General features: G+C 45.0%; 2 protein-coding genes across 4 annotated transcripts in view; one reads left to right on the plus strand and one right to left on the minus strand.

Moving 5' to 3' along the window:
- The first annotated feature begins 358 nt into the window (after positions 1-358).
- IRAK1BP1 (interleukin 1 receptor associated kinase 1 binding protein 1) lies at positions 359-22,088 on the plus strand. Its single transcript, XM_074988867.1, has 4 exons — positions 359-740; positions 14,514-14,579; positions 18,111-18,241; positions 20,856-22,088. Exons 1-4 carry the CDS (start codon positions 438-440, stop codon positions 21,124-21,126), a joined length of 771 nt encoding a protein of 256 aa, XP_074844968.1. The 5' UTR covers positions 359-437; the 3' UTR covers positions 21,127-22,088.
- A 670-nt stretch (positions 22,089-22,758) lies between these two features.
- Positions 22,759-26,093, minus strand: part of PHIP (PHIP subunit of CUL4-Ring ligase complex) — a 320,457-nt gene continuing 317,122 nt past the window's right edge. For 2 of the 3 annotated variants that reach the window (XM_074990994.1, XM_074990993.1), the window contains exons 42-43: positions 23,755-23,862; positions 23,072-23,098 (exon numbers count right to left, since the gene is read on the minus strand). In XM_074990994.1, the coding sequence (XP_074847095.1) occupies positions 23,772-23,862 (91 nt within the window). In that variant the 3' untranslated portion in view covers positions 23,072-23,098; positions 23,755-23,771. Of the gene's footprint in view, positions 23,099-23,754; positions 23,863-26,093 lie in introns of all 3 variants that reach the window. The other variant, XM_074990995.1, reaches the window with a different exon arrangement.

Below are 26,093 nucleotides of genomic sequence, written 5' to 3' on the forward strand. Positions count from 1 at the left end.
CTCGATTCCAAGAGCTGGAGCTGGAAGGGCGGGAGATGAACCCTGACTATCCGCCCCGCGCCCGGTTCGGTGCCGTCCCCTGGGAAGGGCAGGACCCTAAGCCGCCAGGCACCCGAGAGGCTTCGCTCACGCCGGGAGCACGACAACTGCGAAGGCGCGGGACTAGCCTCCGCCGGGAGGAGCGCGCGCCTGGCAGCGGCACCGCCTCTGAACTCCCGGGCGAGGGCTAAACTAGTGAAACGGGCCCACTTCCGGGTCTGGGCCACAGACACCCGGTCCCAGCCCGCCCCAGCCCTCTGGGGACACTTCCGCCCCGGAAGCGCCTCAATCCGGCGCATGCGCGCCTCCGCCTCGAGACCAGACGCGTGGCCGGGTGACCCCGGCGCGGCACCTGACCCCGCGGCGTCGTTGCCATGGTGCTGTAGCGGGCGCGCGGGATGTCGCTGCCCGCGCTGCAGCTGTCTCCCGCCCGGATGTTCGCGGAGCTGCTGGCGCCGCCTCTTGGGGGCCGCGGGCGGGAGAACGAGCCGGAGCCGGGGCTCCCCGGCGGTCGCAGCGGCCCAGTGCCGCCAGGGCGGGAGGTCCACGTCAGCGGCAGCGCGGAGCTGTGTGCGGCGCCGGACCGGGCGCGGGTCTCCATCCGCCTGGGGAGCAGGAAGGGGGAGGCCGGGGAGGCGCGGAGCAGCGTGAGCCGGCGGCTGGACTACATCGCGCAGAGCGCCCGGCAGCGCGGGGTGCAGGTGAGAGCGAGCCGGAGCCGGCCCCGCCAATCCCGGCTGCAGACTCCACGCAGGCACACGCCGCACCCTAGTGTCCAGCCCTCACCCCGCCATCGCGCCGCCCCCTCGCGGGAGCCCCCAGCCCTAACCCCCCCCGCCCCCGGAGTCCCTACCCCGAGACCTCACCCCCTCACTGGAGAGGGCTCCGCCCTAAAGCCCCGCGCCTCCCAGCGCGCCCAGGCCCGGTCCTAAGGGCAGCCCGCTTTTTCAGCGCACAAAACCAGACAGCCCTGCCCAAGGCTGCGGGGCTCCGGGAGTCTGGCTGCGTCTCCCTGAGGCTCTTGAAGTGGTCAACAAGTCCCTGGGGCTGGGGAGGCACGGAAAGGGCACTAGGAGGTCTCCATGTCTTGCCCTGACCCTAAGCGATGACTCTGCAGCTCTCTTGGGGGCTGGGAACTGGAGCCATTGGGAGCTGTGGGGGCAGCGTAAGTTGGCAGGGACTGCACATGGAGCCACCTGGACCCTCTGCCCAGAGACCATAGGGAGGATCATGCTGGCCACTTCCCAGAGCCATGCAGGGTCAGGACACGTAGGGAGCCCACCGTACCCTACTGAGCCACTGATCAGGACATGGAGCTGCTCAAGATAAGTGCTACCCTGCTAGTGCCCACACCATGACTCTCTCCCTCACCCCAGGTTTCTGACCCCACCCTGTGCCTCCTCCAAGAGCCTGCACCCCCAACCTTGCACCAACCTTGAGTCCCCACCAACCCACACTCCCTTGTGGAGCCTGCACCCCCCTGCCTCCTCCTGCACCTCAACTGCTGTTTCAGCGCTGAACCCCCTGCCACAACCAAACCCCCTGCCTCAGACTTACCCCAGAGTTCCCTATCACATTCACAACTTCTCAGCCCTATCCCAGAGCCCACACTGCTTCCCACAACCTAACCCCCAGCCCTCTCTTGTGAAAGTGAGTGAGAGCAAGTGACAGACCGAGTGTAGGCTGCACCTCAAAGAAGATGTGTCTATATTCACTCCAATGAGGGACCAATGTGATTTTATTGTTTTGTTGTTCATTACAGTTAGATATAACAAAATATTCTAAGAGCCTCATGAGATGCAGCACTGTGGGTTTCACTGTAGGACATTTCACTGGAATTGTTGATGTGGGGACCATTGAGTGAAACATGTCTTCTTAAATTCTCAAACAAAAAGTAAGCCAGAACTTTGCTGCGTTTAAAAACGCATTTTATTTTTTATTTTTTATTTATTTTATTTTTATTTTTTAATCCTTGCATTCATTTCTTCAAAGCCTTTTATTTTTGACATTTTGTTTCAAAATCAGTAACAAACTTATCGCAAACAGAAAGTAGGTATATAGGAGGCTATGAATGTGAAAGGTACTTTTGTTAGTTTTAAATATTGGCAGCTCCTTAACTTAAACCTCCTTTTTTAGGGCTAGGACATAATAGTCTCTTGTGAAGGAGGTTCTCTGCACAGTGGGCACTGCATTGTGCAAGATTCAGAAGGAAACTTGCCTCTAAATCCAACTCATAAAGGTATCACGAAAATTTACAAAGTCCAAGTTTTACTTGCCCATACTCATTTCATGGTGCGGGTAGTATTTTGCAAAGCTTCCTTAAGTATCTATCTAAGCCAACCCTCTCTTGATGTGTGTTCTTTTCCTTCTCTTTTGGAGTAGTTGCTGCTTTCCTTTCTAGCTACATCTACACTGGAGAGCTTTGTCGATAGAAGTTACTGTCAGAAAAGACCTTACAACAAAACTGCTGTCAACAGAGTGCGTCCACACACAAAAGCGGATCAAAAAACTATCCACTGTGTTGGCAGAGAGCAGCCAGAAAGCCTAGCCTCTCTCTCAACAGAACGGGACCTGCAACCTCATCAGACAGGGTTGCATGGCAAGCAAGCCCTTCCAGGAGCCCTGGCCTGGTGCACCCTTAAAGAGACCCCCGCCACCTGCATTACTTGCCCATGCTGAGGCATGCCTATCTCACTGAGGGATAGCATAGCTGCTGCAGGGCTCGCACTCTGTCTTGCGCTTTCCAGATAGCCATAGTGCCAGAGCAGCCCCCAGGCTTGCACTGGACCCACTCCCAGTTGCTTGAGCTGCTACTCATGCTGATCTTGGGTATCTTCTACCGCTTTTGGGGGAATGTGCCTGACCCCAGTACCGAGGAGCATGCCCTGTGTGCCCCAGGACCCCACCTGTGCTTGCCCCCTCGGTTCTGGAGGTATACCACCAGTCATGGGGCAGTGGGACAACCAGCAGTGGCTCCAGAAGTTCCGAATGAAGAGGCATACCTTTCTGGAGTGCTGCTGGCTCACCCCCGCCCTCTGTAGAGAGGACACCTGTCTGTGGCCCACCATCCCCCTGGAGAAGGGTTCACCATCACCCTCTGGAAGTTCACCACTCCAGACAGATACCACTCTATCAGGAACCAGTTTGGCATGGGGAAGTCCACTGTCAGGGCCATCCTCGTGCAGTAAGGCACTCTTGGGCTGCAGGCCCTGCACATGAGGGGGGCACTTGTGGATCAGGGTCAGTTATGTGAGGGGTGGTAATAGGGAGACCTTCACACAGACCTGCTTCCGGGGGTGAGGGGGTGCCCAGAGATCACAGGTGGAAAGGGGGACAGGAGGAGGCAAGAGAGAATGCCAGGGCCCTGGGGCTCCCTCCCTAAGTCCCTCACGTGTGTTTGGTTTCCTCCACTTACAGGTGGTGATGGCTATCAACACCACCCACTCTGGAGGGTCGTGGCTGGCTTCATCACCCTGGAGTTCCTCAACTGCTACAGGGCAATCAAAGGGACCTACATCCCTATCCATGCCCTGGACCACAGTGCAGCACAGTACATCAATTGCAAGGGATACCACTCGGTTGTGCTGCAGGCCCTGGTTGCCCACTGGGGGCAGTTCCTGGATGTTTGGGTCAGGTAGTTGGCAATCAGGCAGTCGGGCTGAGCACAGGATGTGCAGGTTTTCTGCAACTCCAGCTTGTGCTGGAAGATGGAGGCAGGCACCTACGTCCCTCGCCAGGAGCTGGTGGTCAGGGGTGTTCACGTGCTGTTGTGTCACATGCTGATTGTGTCCTGCACATCATTGTGGAAGGGAAGGGGGAAGGCCTTCCTCCTGGGGTGGAGGACAGACCCCAGCCCTGGCTACGAACAGCAGGGCAGAGCTCTGGTCCACCAAGCTCACAGGGATGGGGCATGGATCTGGGCGGCCCTATGGGACAGCTTCTCCCACAGCCCCCAATGACTCTCCCCAGGCCACTCTCAGTGGGGGCCTCAAGCCCACAGCCCTACCCCCACCACCACAACACCTCCCTTCACCCACTCACCGCTCTCCATCTCCCCAAAAACAAGGGGCATAGAGGTTGTGACCAAATAAACTGTTTGCATAAAATTAGAAAACCTTGAATAAAATAAACTTAGTGAACAAAAACTGTTCACATGGTGCTAGATCATTGGGGGAGGGGGCTCGCAGTCTATGGAGGCAGTGGGGGACTGCAACCTCCCAAGGGAATGTGACCCCAAGAGGCATCGGCTGTGGATTTCCCTCCCACCTTGGGTTCGGGGTCCCCATTGGGGCCAGGAACATGGATACATGTGGAGTGGGAGGGCTGCTGTGGGGTCAGGAGGGAGTGGAGGGGTTCTGGGGAGCAGGAAGGGCGTGGGAGTCTGGGCAGCAAGGGTACTGGCTATGGCCATCACCCATTGCAGGAGCTGCAGCATGCCTGGGGGCAGGGTACGGGATGGGGAGGTGAGTAGATGGGGGGAGCGAGAGCAGCGGTGGTGGTCGTGGGTGCCTGGGCCAACAAGGCCTCCAGATTGCAGTGGTGGCATCAAATCGGGCCATAAATTAGTCCCAGGCCTGTGTGCACCACTCTCATTCCCATGCCCGCCACCCCAGGTCAGCCCCAGCTGCCACTCCTAGAGGTCCATCTGCCTCCTGAGGATGGCCGTGTAGGTCTGCAGGGACCAGCAATGGCCCCTCTGGCCACAGGCCCACTCTTGCATTGGTGGGGAGTCAGCCCTCTCAGGCGCTAGTCCTGGGCTGCCTGGCTCTGGGCATGGGATGGGGCTGGCCCAGACTTCCGATGGTGCAGCTGTAAGGAAGGCAAGGGGGAGACGGTGAGTCATTCACACAATACAGCCCCTATGGCCCTACCTTCCACCCACTGAGCAGCAGCCGCCACCCCTGGGCCTAGGGACAGGGATGTCCCAGGAGCAGAAGCATGTCATCACCTCACAGGAGCAAGGACCGCACAAGGACAGGGAGGCACTGCTTGATGGGCTAGCAGCCAAGGGATGTGTCCGGCCACAGAGGCATCCCCGCATGGGTGGCAGGTGAGCCAAGTTCAGCCTGATCGTCCCTGGGCCACCCCCTTCACGCATGTGTCTCACAGCAGCGTCCACAGGGGCAGGTGTTGCCTGTCGCCTATGGGCATGCCTGAGAGCTGCACCCCTCAGTGGTGTGATGGAGGTTGGGCCATCACCTATATGTGTTCTTGGGGCTCGTGCAGCCTCCTGTAGGGCTGGCTGCCTGCTGGGTCAGGGTGGGACATTCTGCCTTGCACATGGTTGCACATGTTGGGACCTCAGCATGAGGTCCTATCTGAGCTGGCCTAGCGAGGCTTGCAGCACATCCCAGCTGAGCCCGTGCTCTCCCTCCCCACCCTCCACCTGGGGTGTGTGCTGAATAGGGTGCTTACTGGAGGGTCCCTCAAAGCGGTCAGGGGAGGCCCTGGCTGGAGGCGCCCAAGTCCAGGGCAATGATGAACATGCCCTCACTCGAGTCGAGGTCCAAGACCAGTTCCGGTGGCAAGGGGGGGTCTCAGCTGTGCCTATGGCTACAGTGGTGGGGGAGCTGTCATCACCTCACAGGAGCAAGCTGGTGCAGTTCAGCAAAGTAGGAGCAGGTCGCTGGTCCTGCGCCTGACCTCTGGCGACTGTCCTAGGCTGGGTGTACTCTTGCCAGAGTTCTTTGACCCTCACTCAGACTTCCATCATAGTCTGGGTGGGGTGGCTGCAGACCGCAAGGGCAGTGGTCAGCCAGGCATACACCAGGGCATTCCTCCTCTTGGCAGAGGGGTCTAGCAGAATATCCTCCTGCTGCTAGGCTGCTTGCATGTTCTCACCTTCCTGCCATGGGATTTCCGGGGCTACCTGCAGCTTTAAGACTGGCTGGAGGCAGGAAGCATAGAGCTGTGATTGCGGTGAACAGGTTGCCCCCCAGCTAGCGCTGTGGACAAATTATCTGTTGACAAAAGGTCCTCCAATGCATCCACATGGCTTTTTTTGTCAACAGATTCTGTCAAAGAAGGCATTCTGCCTCGTGGAGAGGCAGAAGTCTGTCGACAAAAGTGCCGGGTTCTGTCTGTTTACTGTCAATGGAACACATTTGTAGTGTGGACGTGCCTCTAGTTTTATCAGTAAAACCCTCCAGTGTAGACGTCGCTTCTGAGCAGGACGATGACACAGCCTTTACGTTCATCTTATTGTCACTGTGCACTAACAGATATTCTGTTGCAGAGTGTTTTAGCTGCACTCCCTTTTGCTAATATGTTAAGACACTAACACATTGGCTCCTCTGCTCAGTTTGCAGCACTACTTTGTTCCCTTGCAGAAATAGAGTGTGGCAGCCTCTTCTCTCTTCTTCCCAGAACCCTGCCTATGGTTCTGACACGCTCTCCAAACAAATAGGCTACAACAGGGAGTTACACCTCTAAATTCTTTAAGAGAAAAGGCAGCACTGCGTAATTTTACAGGGAAATGATTCCAATGATTGTGCTTTCTCTAAAGAGAAAGTGAAGTGGTTGTAAGAGTTGTCCATCTCTCATGCAGAAAAGCCGGAGATTTTCTACTACAGGCTGGGCCATATTAATCTGGTACTTTTCTCAGGCATATTTACTTGGCAGAAATAGAACAAGAGGCAAAAAAGATGCTGCCACTAAACCAATTATACACATTCTCCAAAGAAGAACTCACTTTACCCCTTGATTGCTGGAAGGAATATAACCCAGATGGGTTCCATTTAATAATTGTGTCATTTATGTGTGGGTGGTGTTTAATAATTGTTCTGTTATTTATTTATATTATGTTGTAGCTAATTAGTCAGTGTGCTAGTGGCGAGCAGTCCATGTCATAAGAATCACAACTTGTTAGTATTCTCATTTGAGAAGCTAAAGCCTGAAATTGAGTAGAAGCTGAGTTGTCCTCATATTGGCGATAAGGCAGATGATGCCAGAGAGACCTTGTGCTTTTGCCTGTGCTATTCAGTACTCCAGCATTCAGCTGCTTGTGGCTTCTGTGAATGGGTATAGTGCTCACATTTAAAGAAAGAAAAATGCTTCACACTTACGTACCCCAGCAAGATATTTCTAACCTTGTTAAGATATATGCAGCTGGCACATGATTCATACAGACACAACTGAGTCTGTACTGTTAGATGCTAATTTGTCCATAATTCTGTTTTTCTTGCTATGGTGTGGCTACTTATGTTAAATCTATGTTGCAAATCTCCCAACACTGGCCTCCCGATACACTGCTCACACAGAATGAATAGTCTTACCTCAAAATATTCAGTGAATTACTACGTCAGTGGTTTCTCACAGAGAAACTCAGCGTTTTTGCACTGAATGTGCCTTGTATGCCCAAGATTTTGTGGGTCATTAATGCAAGCAAGTTGCTTCAACAAGTTAACGACCATATGGGCAGGTTATTTAAATACGGGTGATGGTTTTGAATAAGTACAAGGCTGGGCTGTGAGAAAGCCCTGAAATCACAGTTGCACAAATCCATTTTCAAAATCCGTGTCTTGTACACCATTTGAGAGGTGTCTACGGTTTTTGCACGGAAGGAAAAATCTCAAAAGGCCTATGTGATCTGAAAACAAATAGCTTTATCCAATGGCTTATAGCATTTCAGGCAACTACACCATCATAAAATCTGATGAGGTCTCAAAATCCAATGAATGAACGTGTGGCATGGTTTGGGGGGTTTTGTGTGCACATGTTGTTTATTATTGGGGTTACTCTTGATTGCTGGTTTTATTCCTACACCAAAAATAACTACTCTAGTTAAATTGTCCAACTATTTCATCTTTTATTGCTAGATACAACTAAATGATTTTTAAAGATGTCGGAAGACCAACAAAAAGTAACTAATGGAAGCCAGGTTGTAGTGACCGGCTGTGTCTACACGTGCCCCAAACTTTGAAATGGCCATGCAAATGGCCATTTCGAAGTTTACTAATGAAGCGCTGAAATGCATATTCAGCGCTTCATTAGCATGCGGGCGGCAGCGGCGCTTCGAAATTGACGAGCCTTGCCGCCGCGCGGCGCGTCCAGACGGGGCTCCTTTTCGAAAGGACGCCACCTTCTTCGAAGTCCCCTTATTCCCATGCGCTCATGGGAATAAGGGGACTTTGAAGTAGGCGGGGCCCTTTCGAAAAGGAGCCCCGTCTGGACGCGCCGCGCGGCAGCAAGGCTCGTCAATTTCGAAGCGCCGCTGCCGCCCGCATGCTAATGAAGCGCTGAATATGCATTTCAGCGCTTCATTAGTAAACTTCGAAATGGCCATTTGCATGGCCATTTCGAAGTTTGGGGCATGTGTAGACATAGCCACCAAGTGGTGAATAACTGACTTACAGCCTTCCCACTGGAGTGGTTCAAAATAGGATGACACAACATGCTACAACACCCCCATGAATGACATAGAAGCTGAGTAAACAGCATGCAAATTAAATTTATATTGCTCAAATAGGAGATCATGGCAGTACCAATGTGACCTGAAAAAAGTTACAAATTGACATTCAGCTTGGACCTAGCAAACCTATATCTTGCAAAAACAATGTCACATAAATCAAAATAAATTGTGCTTTGGAAAGTAATGCTGATAAGATCTAGAAGTGATAGCAGGCTGCCACTGAAGTCTGAACATTCAGTGTGATACAGTTGTAAAACATGCCAGTATTGTCTTGGACTCAGGTATAGAGACATCACATCATGGAAAAGAGAGGTGTTAATACTCTTCTATATTTACTAGAAAGTGCACCAAATACCACTTTTGTTTCTGGGTACCTCAGTTTCAGTAAGGTATCCAGTTTAAGGCTACTTACAGAAGAACAACCTCGGCTGCATCCACATTGCCCCTCCCATTCAGATGGGGCATGTAAATGCAGCAGATCAAAATTGCTAATGAGGTAGTGATATGAATATTCAGCACTGCATTTGCATAATGGTGGCCACTTGCTGCATCAAAAGTGCTGCTTTCAAACTACAAACTAGCCCTATAGACAGGGTTCCTTCGAAAGGAAACCCTGCTTTCGAAAACACCCTTCCTAAATTTTTCAGAAAGAAGGATGTTTTTGAAAGCAGGGGTTCCTTTCAAAGGAATACCGTCTATATGGCTAGTTTGCATTTCGAAAGCAGCACTTTTGACATGGTGAGTGGTGACCATTATGCAGATGAGGCGCTGAATGTCAGTGGCTCATTAGCATTTTTGATCCACTGCATTTACATGCCCCTTCCGAAAGGGAAGGGCAGTGTAGATGCAGCCCTCCAGTCCCTTTGGTATTTGTTTGTTTTTCCTTCCTGGGGCTGTTCATTGTGGTATAAGTTATATTGCTTTGTTTCCCACTGTTTCAGATCACTCCAGCCTATTTGCATCATAGATTATTCTACCGTCTAACAACTCTTACTCCTAGCAATTTGTCCTTTGCTGATTTTTATGTTACTATTTCTGACTAATACGGTTATGGCCCACACTAATGTCTCTTCCTGGTATGGATACTGTCCAATCTCTGTAATGATATCTGAATGAATGGTTGTCAGACTTTTATACTGGTGACCCTTTTCACATAGCAAGCCTCTGAATGCAGCTGTCCCCTCCCACATAAATAAAAAGTATGTTTGTATTTTTAACCCGCGTATAAATGTTGGAGACAAGGTAGTGTTTGGGGTGGACATAGACAGTTTGCAACTTCTCACGTGTAGTTACCATGCAACCCCTTGGAGGGGAGGGTCTCTCCTGACCCCCAGTTTGAGAACCCATGATCTAAGCCCTCATAAGAATCATTTAAGCCAAGCTATAAATATTTTTGTTACTCCATATCACCATCCCCCCCAGTCATTTTTGTTGTACCATGGAGTTGGGCTACATCAATATAGTACAACATTTTCAGCCAAAAGAGCTGCATTAGCAGTTTGGCAGGATGCCTGAGGGCTGCACCTAATTTCCATATATATTTCCACAGGATTTTAATCAGAAATAAACCACACAGTAATATTTATTTATAGAATGGTGGACACATGCACCACACTTTAGAAAGCATGGAATCTGCTTTGGGAACCTATGGGGTGTGTCTACACTAGGAACTAACTTCGAAGTAGCCGCAGAGAGCCTACACACATTTTCCCGTATTTCAAAGCCCAACTTGGAAGTCCTTACTCCATTCCTGAGAATGGAGTAGTGCGCTACTTCAAAGTTTAACTTCGAAGCAGGGTGTGTGTAGATGCTCAACTTCAAAGTTGCTTATTTCTAAGTTGTACTTCAAAGTAAGCAACTTGGAAGTTATTGTTGTACTGTAGATGCAGCCTTGCAGAAGTAAAATGTCCAGGGAGACTATTATTTAGCCAGTTGTTCATAAGTCTTCCCCCCTACTTTTTTAACACACATTGCAGCTAGCAGTTAATAGTGAAGAAAAAAAAAGTAATAGCAAAAAAATAAGCAGTGATTTTTGTGATATTGTTAGCATGAGACATTAGGGTCAGAAACTGTTTAAAAAACAAACCAAACCTATATCATACTTGAATTCTGGTTTAGACATTAATGTGAAAAGCAGCTAAAGATTTGTTCCAACAATAATATATATATTAAATAAATGTACACTGAAACCTGGATGAGACATCACCCTTACTAGCCACCAATTAAGAAGTCCCAAAGTGTTCTCAAATCTATTGTGTCATTTTGCTCGCCCTCAATTAAAATACTCCTGTTAAGTTTGTTTGTTTAAGATGGGTTTCATGCTATTAAAATAAAACTTTTTACATTTGACTTGTATAATGTCAATTTTATAATCACCATACAAGATGCCATCATGAGGTTGTTGAAGGAGAAAGAGGGTGTAGAGCACAATTACCATTTGTAATATGTAATTGCAATATGCTTTGAATACCTGTTGACCTCATCTAGGTGTTTTTATCCTCCAGTTCCAGAATATATGTCTAGGGTCATACTTTAATTGGCTGGATCTCTAGGGAAGTGTCAGAATACACTATTTCCCATGAGATTATAGATGGAACCTGATCACAAAAACAAAACAGTCAGGGAAACAGTACTCATAGAATTAAAGTAGAAAGAATCTTTCCTGTGTTATTTCTTTTGTATACTCTTTATCATAGTGGAAAGTTACATTGTATACATTTCTCCAAAGCTTTTTAAAAGACACTTGCACCTGGGATGTTAATTAGTGATTTATGTATGCACATAAATATATGGCCAATTGCTCCTGTATATAAAGAATATACATTTTACCTCCCTTTGTGACTTTTTTTTTTCTTTCTTTCACCTTTCATGTCTAATAAAATGGGTTAAGTTTCCTTTTAAGTGATAACTGAAGAGGAGCAGAGGAGAACTTAATGACTATCTTTGGACATTTCCTTTTCCATAATTGGTTGCTATAATCTTGGCTTCAGCTTTCACATTTTGTTTGGAGTGGTCATTGTATAAGTTTTGAGAACATGGCACTAGATGTAAAGCTCATCTTTAAGCACTGCTAAAACTATTTTTTTTTCTTTATCTAGTATGATTAAACTGATAATTTTTTTAATTATTGAGAAGCTAACAGGCATAAGCTGTTAAAACAAAAACCCCCCAAAACGTTTTTTTTTCTGCTAGTCAAGTCATAATTCTGATTAGGAAATTCACTAACATTCATCCTTCCATCATCCTTCCATCCTCTTTCTGAAAGAGGAAGAATATCTCAAGAAAGCACACCATAAACAAGGATAAAAAATCTCAAAGGAAAGAGTGTTAAAAAATTAATCATATCATTGAGCAGGCATTTCTTCCACTGATTTTCATCTGGAATTGATTATTAGTGAACACTGTTAATTTCAAATCTGGAGTGATGAGATAAAAATTAACTTCCTGTTGAATATGAAAAAATACACAAAATGTCTCACCACTTATGTTGTAATAGGACATAAAACCACAAGATGGCAGTGTCCTTAAGTACACATGCAGTACATATAGATCAGCAAATCAGGCAATTTTACTTAAATCTATGGAGAGAGGAGACAGGGTTAAACCATTTTGAATGGGGCTGGGAGACATTTTCCTTCTCCGTATTCAGATGATCAAATTAGCATTCATTATTAATCATGTCAGCAGTTATTTCTATGCAGTATTTGACAGAGATTGGGGGTAAGAGCAAAAAAGGGTTTCCTGTGAATGTCCAAATAAATAAACTACATCTGCTTTTTGATATTAAAAATATTGTAGGATTTGCTTTTAAAACATCATGAAGCTATGTTGTAAGTACTTTTTTATAGTTGAATTGACTCAAGTCCTCTATCCACTCCACAGGCAAGGCGGCCATGCTAATGTATCTCAACCCTCTTTTGGCAAGAATGTCTCTATCGGAGAGATGCAGTTTAATCACTGTGGCCAGACGATCACTTGGCCTTAACTGAAGAGACTACAAAAAAACTTAACTGCACTTGCAACTTGTCTGTTGGGAATTGTACTGAAATTTTGAAACTCATTTTTATAGGTAGGCTTGGAAGGATTATCTTGTTACTGATAAAGGTCGTTAAAGTTCAATTTGACCACACACGCACAAACCAATACAAATATTTCCATTGATGATGATAAAAACTTACAGATAGGCAGAGTAAGAAGAATGATGCTTGAGAAGTTAAGGGTTTAAGGATGTTTTCCTGTGTATATTTTCATAATTTGTGTTTGAACAGTTTAAATCTTTAACTTGTTGAATTTCAACATGTCATTAAGTAACTGACAACCCCATCCATATTTTTGCCTAACTGTGAAATTTTAGACTGATAACAATGCTTAAAATAGTCTGATATCTCAGTTATAAAAATACTGAATTCTGCCAAGCCTATTGCATGGCACTAATAATTTGTGAAGCTGACTCAAAGTGCTAACTTGAAGTGCTTGTGTTATTACATAGTGCTATAGAAGGTGCATGTTATTTTATGTGTTGTTGTCCCAATGAATACTTTGACATACACATCTTCTGTGAATGAAAAACAAGCAGTCTTAAATCTGAATCCAGTCTAAAGAAGTGGGGCTTAGCCACAGACGCTTATAAATTTATTAGTCTTTAAGGTGCCAAAGGACTTTTTTTTTTTTTTTGTTTGTTTGGTGAAGCTACGGAAAAACACAGCTACCTCTCTGATTCTATGAATGAATGTGGGACGTAGCTAGATAAATAGTGGAAGGAGAATGCTAATGTTTTTCCACTCAGGGTGGAATTCAGTAAAATTTAAATGGACGATTATCTGATCTTCATTACCCACACTTGAGTTTTATAAAGATTTTAATGTTTTACAATTATTATTTTTTATTTATTAAGCTTTTATTGTGATGCAGTTATTTTATAATGAAGTGAGTATATTGTGTGTCAGTCTAGAGTAGGGATGTAAAATCCTGTTTAATTAGTTAACAGGTTAAATGTTAAGTTAAACCAGTTAACCTGTTAAACAGAAGGGAGGGTGCTGCTTCTTCCCCGCTGGCCTAGAGCAGCCCTCCAACCGGCCACAGCTGGGCTGGAGTGCCCCTGCTGTCAGTGCCGCTGGGCAGGACCTGCTGCAGACAAGGATTGCTCAGGCTGGGCTGGAGTGCCTTTTGCCCACAATGGGCCCCACGGGGCTGGAGTAGCTCCCTGCCCACCATGGGCAAGGGGCTGCTTCAGCCCCAACTGGTTAACCATAACTAGTAAGCCTCATCTGTTTAATATGAAGTTAACCAGTTAATCAGCAACATCCCTGATTCCCTTTATTAACATCCATTTTTTCTATTAGGCACCCTGCTTTTTGTTTATTTCCTTTTAAATGGTAAAGCTGAACAGTTTAGAGACTGTGTAGAATAGAGCAGATCTCCAATGACACCAGCAGCAAATCACTGAAATGTTCATGTGTAACTAGAATCCCTATGTATTTTATTTATGTGGTATTTCTCATTCAAGCATTCCTCGTGCTTTGTATGATCATCAGTTTGAATAATAAGGCTGCTGTTTGGGTAATCCCTTCAATGGTCTTTGCCCTAACAGGGAAAAAAATATTGCTTGAGCCTTATTTAAATTACCTGTATACTATGAGCTGCTGCTTTTGAAATCTTCTAGAATAGAGGTTTGGAAAGCACTTTTCATGCACTAGTTTTCTTTAAACCTCAAGCTTATTGTTTTGTAAGTCGGAGTGTGATGCAGTGTTAATACACTGCCAAAACCAGATTTGACTAACTGCCACTTTCACTTTTTGCTTCTTTTGAAGTGTATAAGCAGGATTATAGCCTTATTAAAGGAAGTATTGTTGTCCAGAACACTAGACTCACCTCTTTTCAAAAGAAACTTTCAATCTTTAACTTCCATCTGGATTCTAACGGAAGGGAATGGTGTCGCAAATTTCACATGTATGTTTGAGCTATTGGAAACATGCCAATTGGGAAAGTTAGAATACCATGTAACATATGAAAGCAAATTATTAATAGCTGTGGTTGAAAATTATACGCTTGTGCTTTGTTTCAGGAAGAAAATGTGACTGTGACAAAGGATTTCAGTAGAGTAGAAAATGCTTATCAAATGGAAGCGGAGGTACGTATTCATCATATCAAGAGAAATAACCATGCACCCAGACATAGTGAGTTTATAGATATAGTTTTTCCTCTCCAAAATGAGGAAGGGATGGTTACATACTGTAAAGCACTGAGATTTTCCTGTGAGGGCCTGTATGAAGTAGTAAAATTAAAAAGGCACCCCACATAACTTTACAAGAAGCTAGCTAGCTTCTGGTATGACAGACAACAAGGTTTTCTTCATTCTTTGCTGTAGAGTGAAGTCCATTCATCTCATCATAACAGGGAGGTTATATGACATATATTGGATGTTAGGAGAACCTTGGTCTTCTATTTGGATAGGATGAAGGCCTTTAGGAAATCTCCCAAGCTCTTCCTATCAAGGTGCAGAAAGAGCTAAAGGCACAATGATGTCAGTTCAGAGCTGTATAAACTACTGTTGTCATGCTTGTAATTTGGTGCCTCCACCTGGAACCTGTACATTTCATGAGGTTGTTTTCCACCTTGATCACCTCAATTAAAAATGTTCCCATTTCAGCGATCTGCATCATTCAGGTGTCTGCACTAACTATGAGAGAGCCCACGGCTGGTGCCATCCTTGGCTCCACAGTATTGTCATCTGTAACAGAGATGAATCCAAAGTCCCAGCCCTCTTCTCGGGATACTCCCTGTCTTTACAAATAAGTAATCTAACCATGAACCCTAAACACTATAAATGCTTGAACCATAATTACATAGTTTTTGCATGACATTACTATGGGACAGGGTAAAGGTTGTTCGGTGTCTTAACTGTGCACTTCTTCACATTTTGATTTTTAAATGTAGCTCAAATCCCCAGGGTTTTAATGCTTAGTTTTGGAATAATTACAACATTCCTGTAATTTCTATTTTTACCAATACGTTATTGAGATATACTCTCAGCCTTTACTTATTTTGGAGGGGAGGGATAGAGGAACACACAGATTTAAAAGTTGAATAGTAACAGAGAGTAAGCCGTACTAGTCTATACACTATCAAAACAAAAAGCAGTGAAGTAGCACTTTAAAGACTAGCAAAATAGTTTATTAGTTGAGCTTTCGTGGGACAGACCCACTTCTTCAGACCATAGCCAGACCAGAACAGACTCAATATTTAAGACACAGAGAACCAAAAACAGTAAGCAAGGAGGACAAATCAGAAAAAGATAATCAAGGTGAGCAAATCAGAGAGTGGAGGGGTGGGGAGGGAAGATCAAGAATTAGATTGAGTTAAGTATGCAGAGGAGCCCCTATAGTGACTCAGAAAGTTCACATCTCAATTTAAACCATGTGTTAATGTTCCGAATTTGAATATAAATGTCAGTTTGTCCACTTCCCTTTCTACAAAAGAGCGATAATTTCTTTTCAGTAACACACATACCTTGAGGTCATTGACAGAATGCCCCATTCCATTAAAATGTTGACTAACTGGTTTGTGGATCTGGAGTGTTTTAATGTCTGTTTTGTGCCCGTTGACCCTTTGTCTAAGGGAGTTAGAAGTCTGTCCAATATACAAAGCATCTGGGCATTGTTGGCACACGATGGCATATATGATGTTAGTGGAGGAGCATGAGAAAGTGCCCGTGATTCTGTGAGTAACCTGGTTAGGTCCAGTGATGGTATTTCCAGAGAAGATATGCAGACAAAGCTGGCAGCGGGCTTTGTTGCAGGGAAAGTTTCCAGGACTGGTGTTCCTGGGGTATAGACTGTGGCTGTTAGTAAGGATCCTCATGAGGTTGGGAGGTTGTCTGTAGGAGAGAACAGGCATGTCACCCAGGGTCTTCTGGAGTGTAGCATCCTGATTAAGAATAGGTTGTAGGTCTTTAATAATTCGTTGCAGTGCTCTGAGTTGGGGGCTGTAAGTGATGACCAGTGGTGTTCTGTTCTTGGCTTTTTGGGGCTGATCTTGGAGTAGCTGGTTTCTGGGTATGCGTCTGGTCCTGTCGATTTGTTTTTTTACTTCTCCTGGTGGGTAATTCAGGTTTATGAATATTTGGTAAAGTTCTTGTAGTTTTTGGTCTCTGTCAGTTGGATCAGAGCAAATGCGATTATACCTGAGAGCTTGACTGTAAACAATGGATCTAGTCACGTGTGCAGGATGGAAACTAGAAGGGTGTAGATAAGTATAGCAATCAGTAGGTTTTCGGTACAGTGTGGTACTGATCAGGCCATCCTTGATTAGTAGTGTAGTGTCCAGGAAATGTATCTCTTGCATGTTGTAATCAAGGCATAAGTTGCTGGTGGGGTGTAGATTGTTAAAGTATCTGTGGAATTCTTCTAGAGCCTCTGTACCATGGGTTCAAATCATAAAGATGTCATCAATGTATCTTAAGTAGAGGAGTGGTAATAGGGGACGAGAGCTGAGGAATCGTTGTTCCAGGTCAGCCTTAAATGTATTAGCATATTGTGGGGCCATGCGGGTGCCCATAGCTGTTCCACTAATCTGGAGGTATAAATTGTCCCCAAAATGGAAATGATTGTGTGTGAGAACAAAGTTACAGAGGTCAGACACCAGATTGGCTGTGGTGGCATCAGGGATGGTGTTCTTGATTGCTTGTAATCCGTCTTTATGTGGAATATTAGTGTCAACACCATCAACTTATGCCTTGATTACAACAGCGTAAGCTGGCAGGGACTGCACATGGAGCCACCTGGACCCTCTGCCCAGAGACCATAGGGAGGATCATGCTGGCCACTTCCCAGAGCCATGCAGGGTCAGGGCACGTAGGGAGCCCACCGTACCCTACTGAGCCACTGATCAGGACATGGAGCTGCTCAAGATAAGTGCTACCCTGCTAGTGCCCACACCATGACTCTCTCCCTCACCCCAGGTTTCTGACCCCACCCTGTGCCTCCTCCAAGAGCCTGCACTATTCTTCTTGCAAGTGCATGTAAGAGTGCCTAGAATTACACTGCAATTTTCCTTCCAGTATATCTTCTCCGCCATTTGCTTGGTTTTCTGAGTAATCACTCATGGGATGCATCTACACTAGGAACTAACTCCAAAGTTAACTTTGATGTTAAGCACTACATTGAAGTAGCCAGCAGAGAGTCTACACACATTTTCCCTTACTTCAAAGTCCTTACTCCATTCCTGGCAATGGAGTAGTGCCCTACTTCGAAGTAGGGTGTGTGTAGACATTTTACTTCGAAGTAAGCAACTTCAAAGTTGTTTTTGTAGTGTAGACATAGCCATGAAATAGTAATGTAATTTGTACTTGCCTAACTTGTCTTCAAAATATAAAAAGTAGGAACATGCAGCTCATGGCCACTTTAAGAGATGTTTTTGTTCTCCAACTTCCTAACAGACCAAAAATCCCAGGGTTCCATACAAAGAGCATTTTCTGAATCTGTTATTCTAATTCTGCTGCAAAACAATGATCAATTTACTGGAGGGCTGCCAGCATCTTCTAAGCAAATGGTAACAGATATACAGGGTTGTTCTGGCATATCAGTTTTATAATGTAAGTCGCTTGTAAGTAAGTCACTGAAAATAAAGTTGTTTTTGGAATCTATCTATATTTCTCTTCCAGGTCTGCATTACATTTAGCGATTTTGGAAAAATGCAGAACATTTGCAACTTACTTGTTGAGAAACTGGGTAGTTCTGTCACCATCAGTCCACCTCACTTCTATCATACAACACAGGCTGTAGATACCCTTCGGTAAGTTCTCTCCCCCCCCAACAGAAATGCACAACCTCTGGAAACATTTTCTTAATACACAAGCCATGTTGTTTAAAATTCAAGAAACTTAAAGGCAATGCACTTTTTATAAATCCAGTTCCATTTCACTTGCAAATGGTAACGCTTAGTCTTTCATGGAGGCCGCAATGTCCTTGTATAAAAGGCAGGAGTTTAACAAACTTTTACATGATTTCAATAGGAAAAACAGTCTGCAGTTAATATGCTCATTCAGCATTTCTGGGTTTTAGAGGCTGGGGTCAAATCAAATCAAAGCACATTAATTTTGTTGAGGTGTTGTACATGAAGGTACAAGTATTTAACAGGGTCCATCCGTGTCCCAAAGTGCTGCTGCTGCTGACCTCCCTTTTCTCAACTGCTGACAACAAACTTTTAAATACACCCTTCTAAATAAACTCCATTTCAATTACTTGGAGGAGAAAGAAAAGCTGTTTAACATCAAAACATCTTCCTCCAGCACCCCAGCTTTGGAGGGAGAGTTAATTTGCCATGAAGGACATAGGAGATGAATACTCAGTGGTTGATAAAGGAAGTTGCCCAGGTAGACTAACTTCATTTTAGCCACGTCTACACAAACTGGCTACTTCGAAGTAGCCGCGCCAACTTTGAAGTAGCACCCGCCATGTCTACACATGGCGAACGCTATTTCGAAGTTGAAGTCGACGTAAGGCGGCGAGAGGTCGAAGTCGCTATCCTCAACAGGAGATGGGAATAGCGCCCTACTTCGACGTTGAACGTCGAAGTAGGGCATGTATAGACGATCCGTGTCCCACAACATCGAAATAGCGGGGTCTGCCATGGTGGCCATCAGCTGAGGGGTTGAGAGACGCTCTCTCCAGCCACTGCGGGGCTCTATGGTCACCGTGTGCAGCAGCCCTTAGCCCAGGGCTTCTGGCTGCTGCTGCTGCAGCTGGAGATCCATGCTGTATGCACAGGGTCTGCAACCAGTTGTCGGCTCTGTGGATCTTGTGCTGTTTAGTGCAAGTCTGTCTGGGAGGGGCCTTTTAAGGGAGCGGCTTGCTGTTGCCCCGGAAGTGCTAGTCCGCCCTGTGACCCTATCTGCAGCTGTTCCTGGCACCCTTATTTCAATGTGGGCCGCTTTGGTGTGTAGACGCTCCCCTGCAGCTCCTACTTTGATGTAGTGCTGCCCAACGTCGACATAGAATGTCGATGGCACCAGCCCTGGAGGACGTGTAGACACTATTCATCGAAATAGCTTATTTCGATTTCGCTACATCGAAATAAGCTATTTCGATGTAGCATCCCCGTGTAGACGTAGCTTTTCATTCCTCTAGATTTTCAGTTCACATTTGGGTGACCATTCAAATCTGTTTTTCCATTGAAACCACACACACAAAAAAATCCCTTCTCTATCTCCTCTGAAGATCAGACTCTTTAGATGGGCACAGCTGCTTCCAAGAAACACATTTGGTTATCCACTGCTTAAAAAATGTTGAAATTGCCACAGAGATGTGGTTGTGAACAGTGTTTCCTGTAAGATGAGCACTTTGGAAGTCACCCATGACAGATTCAAGTGCTGCCCTGCAGATTAGAAGAGAGCCCACCACTAGCAGCATGTTTCTGTACTGGTGGTGCATATCTATACATGCTTCAGTGCCTGTTACAAAATTTATTCTTCACATGGATAAAAAAATTCAAGGGAACATTGATTGTGAGTGATACAGATTGAACCTCTCTCATCTGGCAAACTCGGTAACCTTGCATGATTTTAGTTAGCCAGACAACCTCTTATCATGGGTGTGGCCAAGTTTCCCATGGTCCCATAAAATGTGTTTACCGTGTTGTAATTACCCACTAAATGTCTTCTAAGAGTCCAGTAAGCAGTGCAAGTGTTTGTAATGTGCTAGAAATGCTGACCTGTCATCTGGCAAATTTTCTTATCCATTACTGGTCAGATCCTGAGAGTGCCAGATGAGGGGTTCAACCTGTGTTGCTTGAGTCCAATGGGGAAGGATTGTATGTCCCCCAGCTGAGACACCCAGGTTTGCCTCCTCTTCTCCCCGGCTAGAGTGAGGAATTCAACAAACTGTGCACTTTGCCCTCACTCTCTGATGAAGATGAACAGCCAGCATTGTTGCTGTACGAATGACAAACCCTCCCCAACAGGCACCTGCAGGGGAGTGGAGAGGAGGCAGACAGCCCCTTTCACCTGCCTGATGATTCGGTCTCTTTTCTGTACAGTTCTTTGAGAAGCAATCCCATTCCAGGCACATCCCATTTTTCTGGGACAATCAAACCATTATCTTGCTTTAATTGTAATAATAGGAAGCTGCGCACCGAATTTGGTTGTCCTAGTTCTTACCGTTTAGGAGGAGTTCTTGAACAGACAATCACAGAACTTACAGACTCTCTCAGCTATATAGTAGATACCTAGCCATGAGTTTGTTAGCACACTGGAGTTTTCCCTTACAAGCTTCCTCCTACACTTGCTCCTTGCACATGACTGGAGAAGCAAGTGCGTCCTGCATCCATGTAATCACAAAAGTAATGATTTGGCAGGAATTTGTGCGCTGCAGTTGGATCATCTAAAATACCTTGTTTTTTTATCTCTCAGACGTCAAGTGTGCCTTGCTGCTGTTGGGAACGCACGTCGAAAAGCTCAAGAGGTCTGTGGACTGTTTGGCCAGGCACTGGGAAAACCATTGCTAATCAGAGAAGAGGAAATGAAAGAGTGGGAAGGGCAAACGGACAGTCACCCATCCAGCTCCTCAGACACAGTGACTGTGCAGCAGAGAATCCAAAGTGCCACTATTTATGCTTCTTCAAAAGTATTTGCTATTTTTGAGATAAAGGGAACAGACAAGAGAAAAAGCAAACTTACCTAGAAGCATTTAAATTATTTTTCATATTTGTCTCTGACAAATCTTGGAATAAATGTATGTACTTTAACATACAAATGTATCCAGTTATTCAGATATGTATTTTCCTGCTTGTAAATGATCAGAAAAAACTTATAACATTCGTTGCTTGCCTTCCCTCCCCACCACTCCACATCAGAACAGAGTGTTTTCAGAACTACCTGGAGAGAGACAATTTAGTTTCATTGTTTTTTCAAACAAATGAAATGTGGATATGCCAAAGCTACACTGAAATCATTGGCAGTTTCCATGAGGGGAGAGGAAGATTCAAAGTCTTTATACAGATTTCATGCCATCACTAGTATTCCTAACTTTTCTCCCCCCCTTACTTACAGAGGATAGGAGTTGGGCAGGACACCCGTCGAAAGCTTCTGTATAAAGCTTTTATATATTCGAAAGTAAAAGGGCATCTAGCACATTTATTTTCTTTTATACCTGGAAGAAGACTGATTAAATACCAATTTTCTTAGATATTAATGTGTGTCCTGAGACTTGGTTATATGAGGCAAGAATAAGTAGCTCAGTGGATATGCCTTCCAAAAAACTAGATATTCACATTCCAGATTTACTTACTACAAATACCTACAAGAACTTAACATTTAGTCCCAGTTGGCCTCCATGTAGATCTAGTTTGAATATATTAGTTTTGAAGAAAAAGTGCACTTCAGACTGTTTTGCTCCACAAAAAGCTAAAATATTTGTTGTGCACAGTGTTTGGTGCTGTTAGCTGTAATGCAGCAATATTTAAAGCTTTCCTCCCAACCTAGTGAGAACTAAATTATTCATTGTCCTCAATTCACAGTTTTCTGATTTTGGTGAGAAAGAGAGAGAGAGAGAGAGAGAGAAACATTTTACTTGAGTAACCTTAACACAATATCGGTGGAGTAGCTGTGTTAGTCTGGATCTGTAACAGCAACGAAGGGTCCTGTGGCACCTTATAGGCTAACAGAAAAGTTTTGAGCATGAGCTTTTGTGAGCACAGACTCACTTCTTCAGATGCTGGTCTTGGAAATCTGTAGGGCCAGCTATAAATAAGCCAGAGCAAGGGTGGGGATAATAAGGTTAGCTCAGTCAGGAGGGGTGAGGCTTACTACCAGCAGTTGATCTGGAGGTGTGAACACCAAGGGAGGGGAAGCTGCTTCTGTATTTAGCCAGCCATTCGCAGTCTTTGTTTAAGCCAGAGCTGAGGGTGTCGAATTTGCAGATGAATTGTAGCTCAGCAATTTCTCTTTGGAGTCTGGTCTGTAGCTATCCTACAGCAAAGAAATTTCAGGACCAGACTCCAAAGAGAAATTGCTGAGCTACAATTCATCTGCAAATTCGACGCCCTCAGCTCTGGCTTAAACAAAGACTGCGAATGGCTGGCTAAATACAGAAGCAGCTTCCCCTCCCTTGGTGTTCACACCTCCAGATCAACTGCTGGTAGTAAGCCTCACCCCTCCTGACTGAGCTAACCTTATTATCCCCACCCTTGCTCTGGCTTATTTATAGCTGGCCCTGCAGATTTCCAAGACCAGCGTCTGAAGAAGTGGGTCTGTGCTCACAAAAGCTCATGCTCAAAACTTTTCTGTTAGTCTATAAGGTGCCACAGGACCCTTCGTTGCTCTTAACATAATACATTGCTAAATACGTGAATCATTCATTTCTAATAGAACTAAATTAAGCCGTTAACATACACATCAAAATAAGCCATTAACTTACATTTCATACAGAAATGTTATTTCATTTTGTTACTGAAATAATTTACAAAAACAGTTTTATCCTAGTTTCTGTTTATCCCACTATAAAAGGAGAATGCACTGTGCAGTTGTATATCATATAAAATTTACATATGTCAGATGCTTCAGTCATGGGGGTAAATTTTTCTCAACCACGATTGAATAATATACTTAGATCCATCATATTTCCTGAAGTAAGATCTCAGATCAGGATGGTGTATCTGCAGAAAGAATTTTACAAATTAATTAGTAATACCAACATTACTGGAAAAGGCTTGGTGACATAAGAATACTGTGGCTATTAAGATTAGTTTAAAAACACTTGAATAGCTGTTACATTTCTATGGCACAAACTCAGTGAACTTAAGATGTAGAAAAGCAGGTACAACATACTGTCTATATTTTAGCTTTTCAGGAAGTCAGAGCATTTTACAAATAAATCTCACCTCAGGTGAGATTGGAGATAATTAGAGATAGAGACTAAGTGACTCATCCAAATTGGACTGAGTCAGTGAAATCCAGAAACAAAGTCCATATTTTGTAACGGACTGTTCACAGCAGACACCAAATTAATATTTTAGAAAACCCCAAGATCACACAACTGGGCCATAAAGGTGAAAGTAGGCAGCACCACTAAGTGAGATTATTTTCCTTCTATACCCACTGAAGATATGCATACCAAAGGTACAGCAATAGCATTCAGTTTGTATCTGTAATGTATATAACATTTGTATATCTGCTTTTCCTTTGACTTCTCTCTACCATTGCAGAAAATTGATCTATTTATTCTATACTGAGTTATCAAAAGACATTTTTGATTACCAAAGGGTTACAAAAGTTAACATTAAAGAGGATTTCACTTGTACAAATATGCTACCTCTAATCCCATAATAATCATCTCTGCCTCAGAAATGTAGTCTGTAGACTTGCCAAATCTGCTGGAATGATTAATGAGAATTTGGCAGTGAGGAAAGTGTCTTGGATCCTGTAAAAGAGTGAATAAAAATGAGCCACAAGAAAGTATTCACATGAACATGTTATAGTTCATGGATAATTCTCTTAGACACAGACAAAGCGCTGGTTCCTTAACATGTGAAATCAAACATTCTAACAAGAGAGTCCTATAACAAGTTAGTCTTCCAGAAATACTTGACTTTTTACAGCAGCAAAAGGCTTTTCCCTTGTGGCTAGTTACATCAGCATTAACTTCTGATTTCCATTTAATATAGTTTCACATTTCATATGGTATATCTGAAGCACTTCTGAAAAATCAAGATCAGAAAGGACAAGATCCTCAAATTTATTGAGTTTTGCTTTTGACACTATCAGTGGAGAAAAGGGGACTTAGAACTGGTAAGGAAAAATTCTGACGTGATACTTTTCTGTCGCTAGCTTCTCTCCAAATTCATTACTAATGCCCTCCTTCAGCCCACTCACACCCAATGCAATTTGGAGGCAGTCTAGTGCTGTTGCTGGAAGCTCCAGGACTAATCTCTGCCTTTTACTTCAGGCCACCAGAAGAGCAGTCCTACAGTTGTAGCAATACTCATCATCATCCTCAGCCATGGGCTCAGCCCCCGTTGGTGTCTGATGCCTGTCTATTTGCTTCCAGCCTACCCTGTCCAGTGCGGAGCAGCTTAGTTTCTGTAGACTAGCTCTACACCAATCTATTACATCATCTACCCACTCTCTGTGGCCTCTGCCTCTTCTATTCAAACTGTATATTACACCAGATACCAGGGTCTTGATTTTCATTCATCATTCAGCCTGCAAATAGGCCTGAATACTTGTAACTTCCATTGTATAACCTTCTGCAGATCATCTGAGAGCCGCTAGCTGGTCAGTACAAGATCTCTTGCTTCAGAAGCCAGCCTGTTCTTCCCTGAGCTGTCTGTCAATTTGTTTTCATTCGTGCCAAGAGAATCCTATTGAACACTTTTCCTGGGATAGACAGTAACATGATGTCCCTCCAGTTCTTGCATTGCTTCAGGTTGCCTCTCTTTGGAAGCTTGATAAGGTAGCCATGTTTCCAGACTTGCGAGATCTCCTCAGTGTCCCAAATTTTCCCAAATAGATTATGTATCATGTTGACTGATGTCTCACTACCTCCTTTCCTTGTTTGCTCCTGCGGGGACATTGTCTCAGTCAGGTGCTTTTCTGCTTTTCAGATGGCCAATGGCTTTCCTGATTTCTTCTTTTGTAGGTGTTTTGCATTTAATAAAATAGATATGAGTGTAAGCCTGGGGTGGTTCTCTAGTGAAAGTAAGATAACACTCCACTTTCCCCCAAGACCCTGCACCAACGTTCCCTCTAATCTTTTCCATCTGCTTGTGTGTTTTTTCCATCTATGTGCAGAATACATTATGTGCACCGGAGCATCTGAACGCGCACCGCTAATAGAACAAAACCTAGCCGTGGGTGCTCTGCTCATCAGCTGGGCAGCATTTGAATCCTTCCTGAGCAACAGAACAGTGGAGTCCCCATGATGGAAGGGCCCAGGTGCTATGATAATAGAGCAACCATGCTGCTTCCTCCCTGCTTCCTTCCCTTCTCAGGCTACAGAGACATACTGAGCTCCACTGCCAGTACAGCCTCCTTGCTGCTGGGTGTCTGTGCTAGAGACTGTCCAAGAGAGCCGAGGACCAGAATCTTTTATTTGTGCCCCTGTCTCACCCTCCCTCCAGCCCTAGCTACTTTCAGTATATAAGGGACAAACCGGCTTTTCTCCACAGATGCGCCTGTTGTGGGTGTGAGTGTGCATGTCAAAGCAGAGTAAGTCAGTCACAGCCTCAGTGATGAGAAGTGTCACAGAGTTGACCAGCCCATGACAGGTTTCAGGGTGGCAGACAGGCACAGGTGCAGGAAATACTTGTTGAGCCGACACTGAGCTCAGTGAGAAGTCTGTCTTTGTCAGCAACTTGGCCAACCATCTTGCCACCTGATCTGCAGCTGTCATGGCAGCCAAAGTCTCCCCAGACCTTTCCTATTAATCATATTACAAACAGAGTCATGGCAAGCTGAATGGTTTTGTTTCATTTTTGAAGAGGCAGGAGGAAGGTTCTCCCCAGGCCTCCAGGAACTATTTTGTTTTCGCAGGATTGCTCTGGAATCTTATCCAGAAATGGCCTTGACCTCAAACATTGCTCTGGAATCTTATCCAGAAATGGCCTTGACCTCAAACATTGAGGGCAGGACACTCTCCTCCCCTTTTCTTCC

The sequence above is a fragment of the Carettochelys insculpta genome, chromosome 3, assembly GCF_033958435.1.
Source record: "Carettochelys insculpta isolate YL-2023 chromosome 3, ASM3395843v1, whole genome shotgun sequence".
NCBI lineage: Eukaryota > Metazoa > Chordata > Testudines > Carettochelyidae > Carettochelys > Carettochelys insculpta.

What these genes read in the sequence shown, in the direction of transcription:
- IRAK1BP1 (XM_074988867.1), top strand. Translation starts at nt 438, where the DNA reads ATGTCGCTGCCCGCGCTGCAGCTGTCTCCCGCCCGGATGTTCGCGGAG. An exon ending in CCCGGCAGCGCGGGGTGCAG is followed by an intron (nt 741 to 14,513) that starts GTGAGAGCGAGC and finishes GCTTTGTTTCAG; the next exon opens with GAAGAAAATGTGACTGTGAC. An exon ending in CAGGCTGTAGATACCCTTCG is followed by an intron (nt 18,242 to 20,855) that starts GTAAGTTCTCTC and finishes TTTATCTCTCAG; the next exon opens with ACGTCAAGTGTGCCTTGCTG.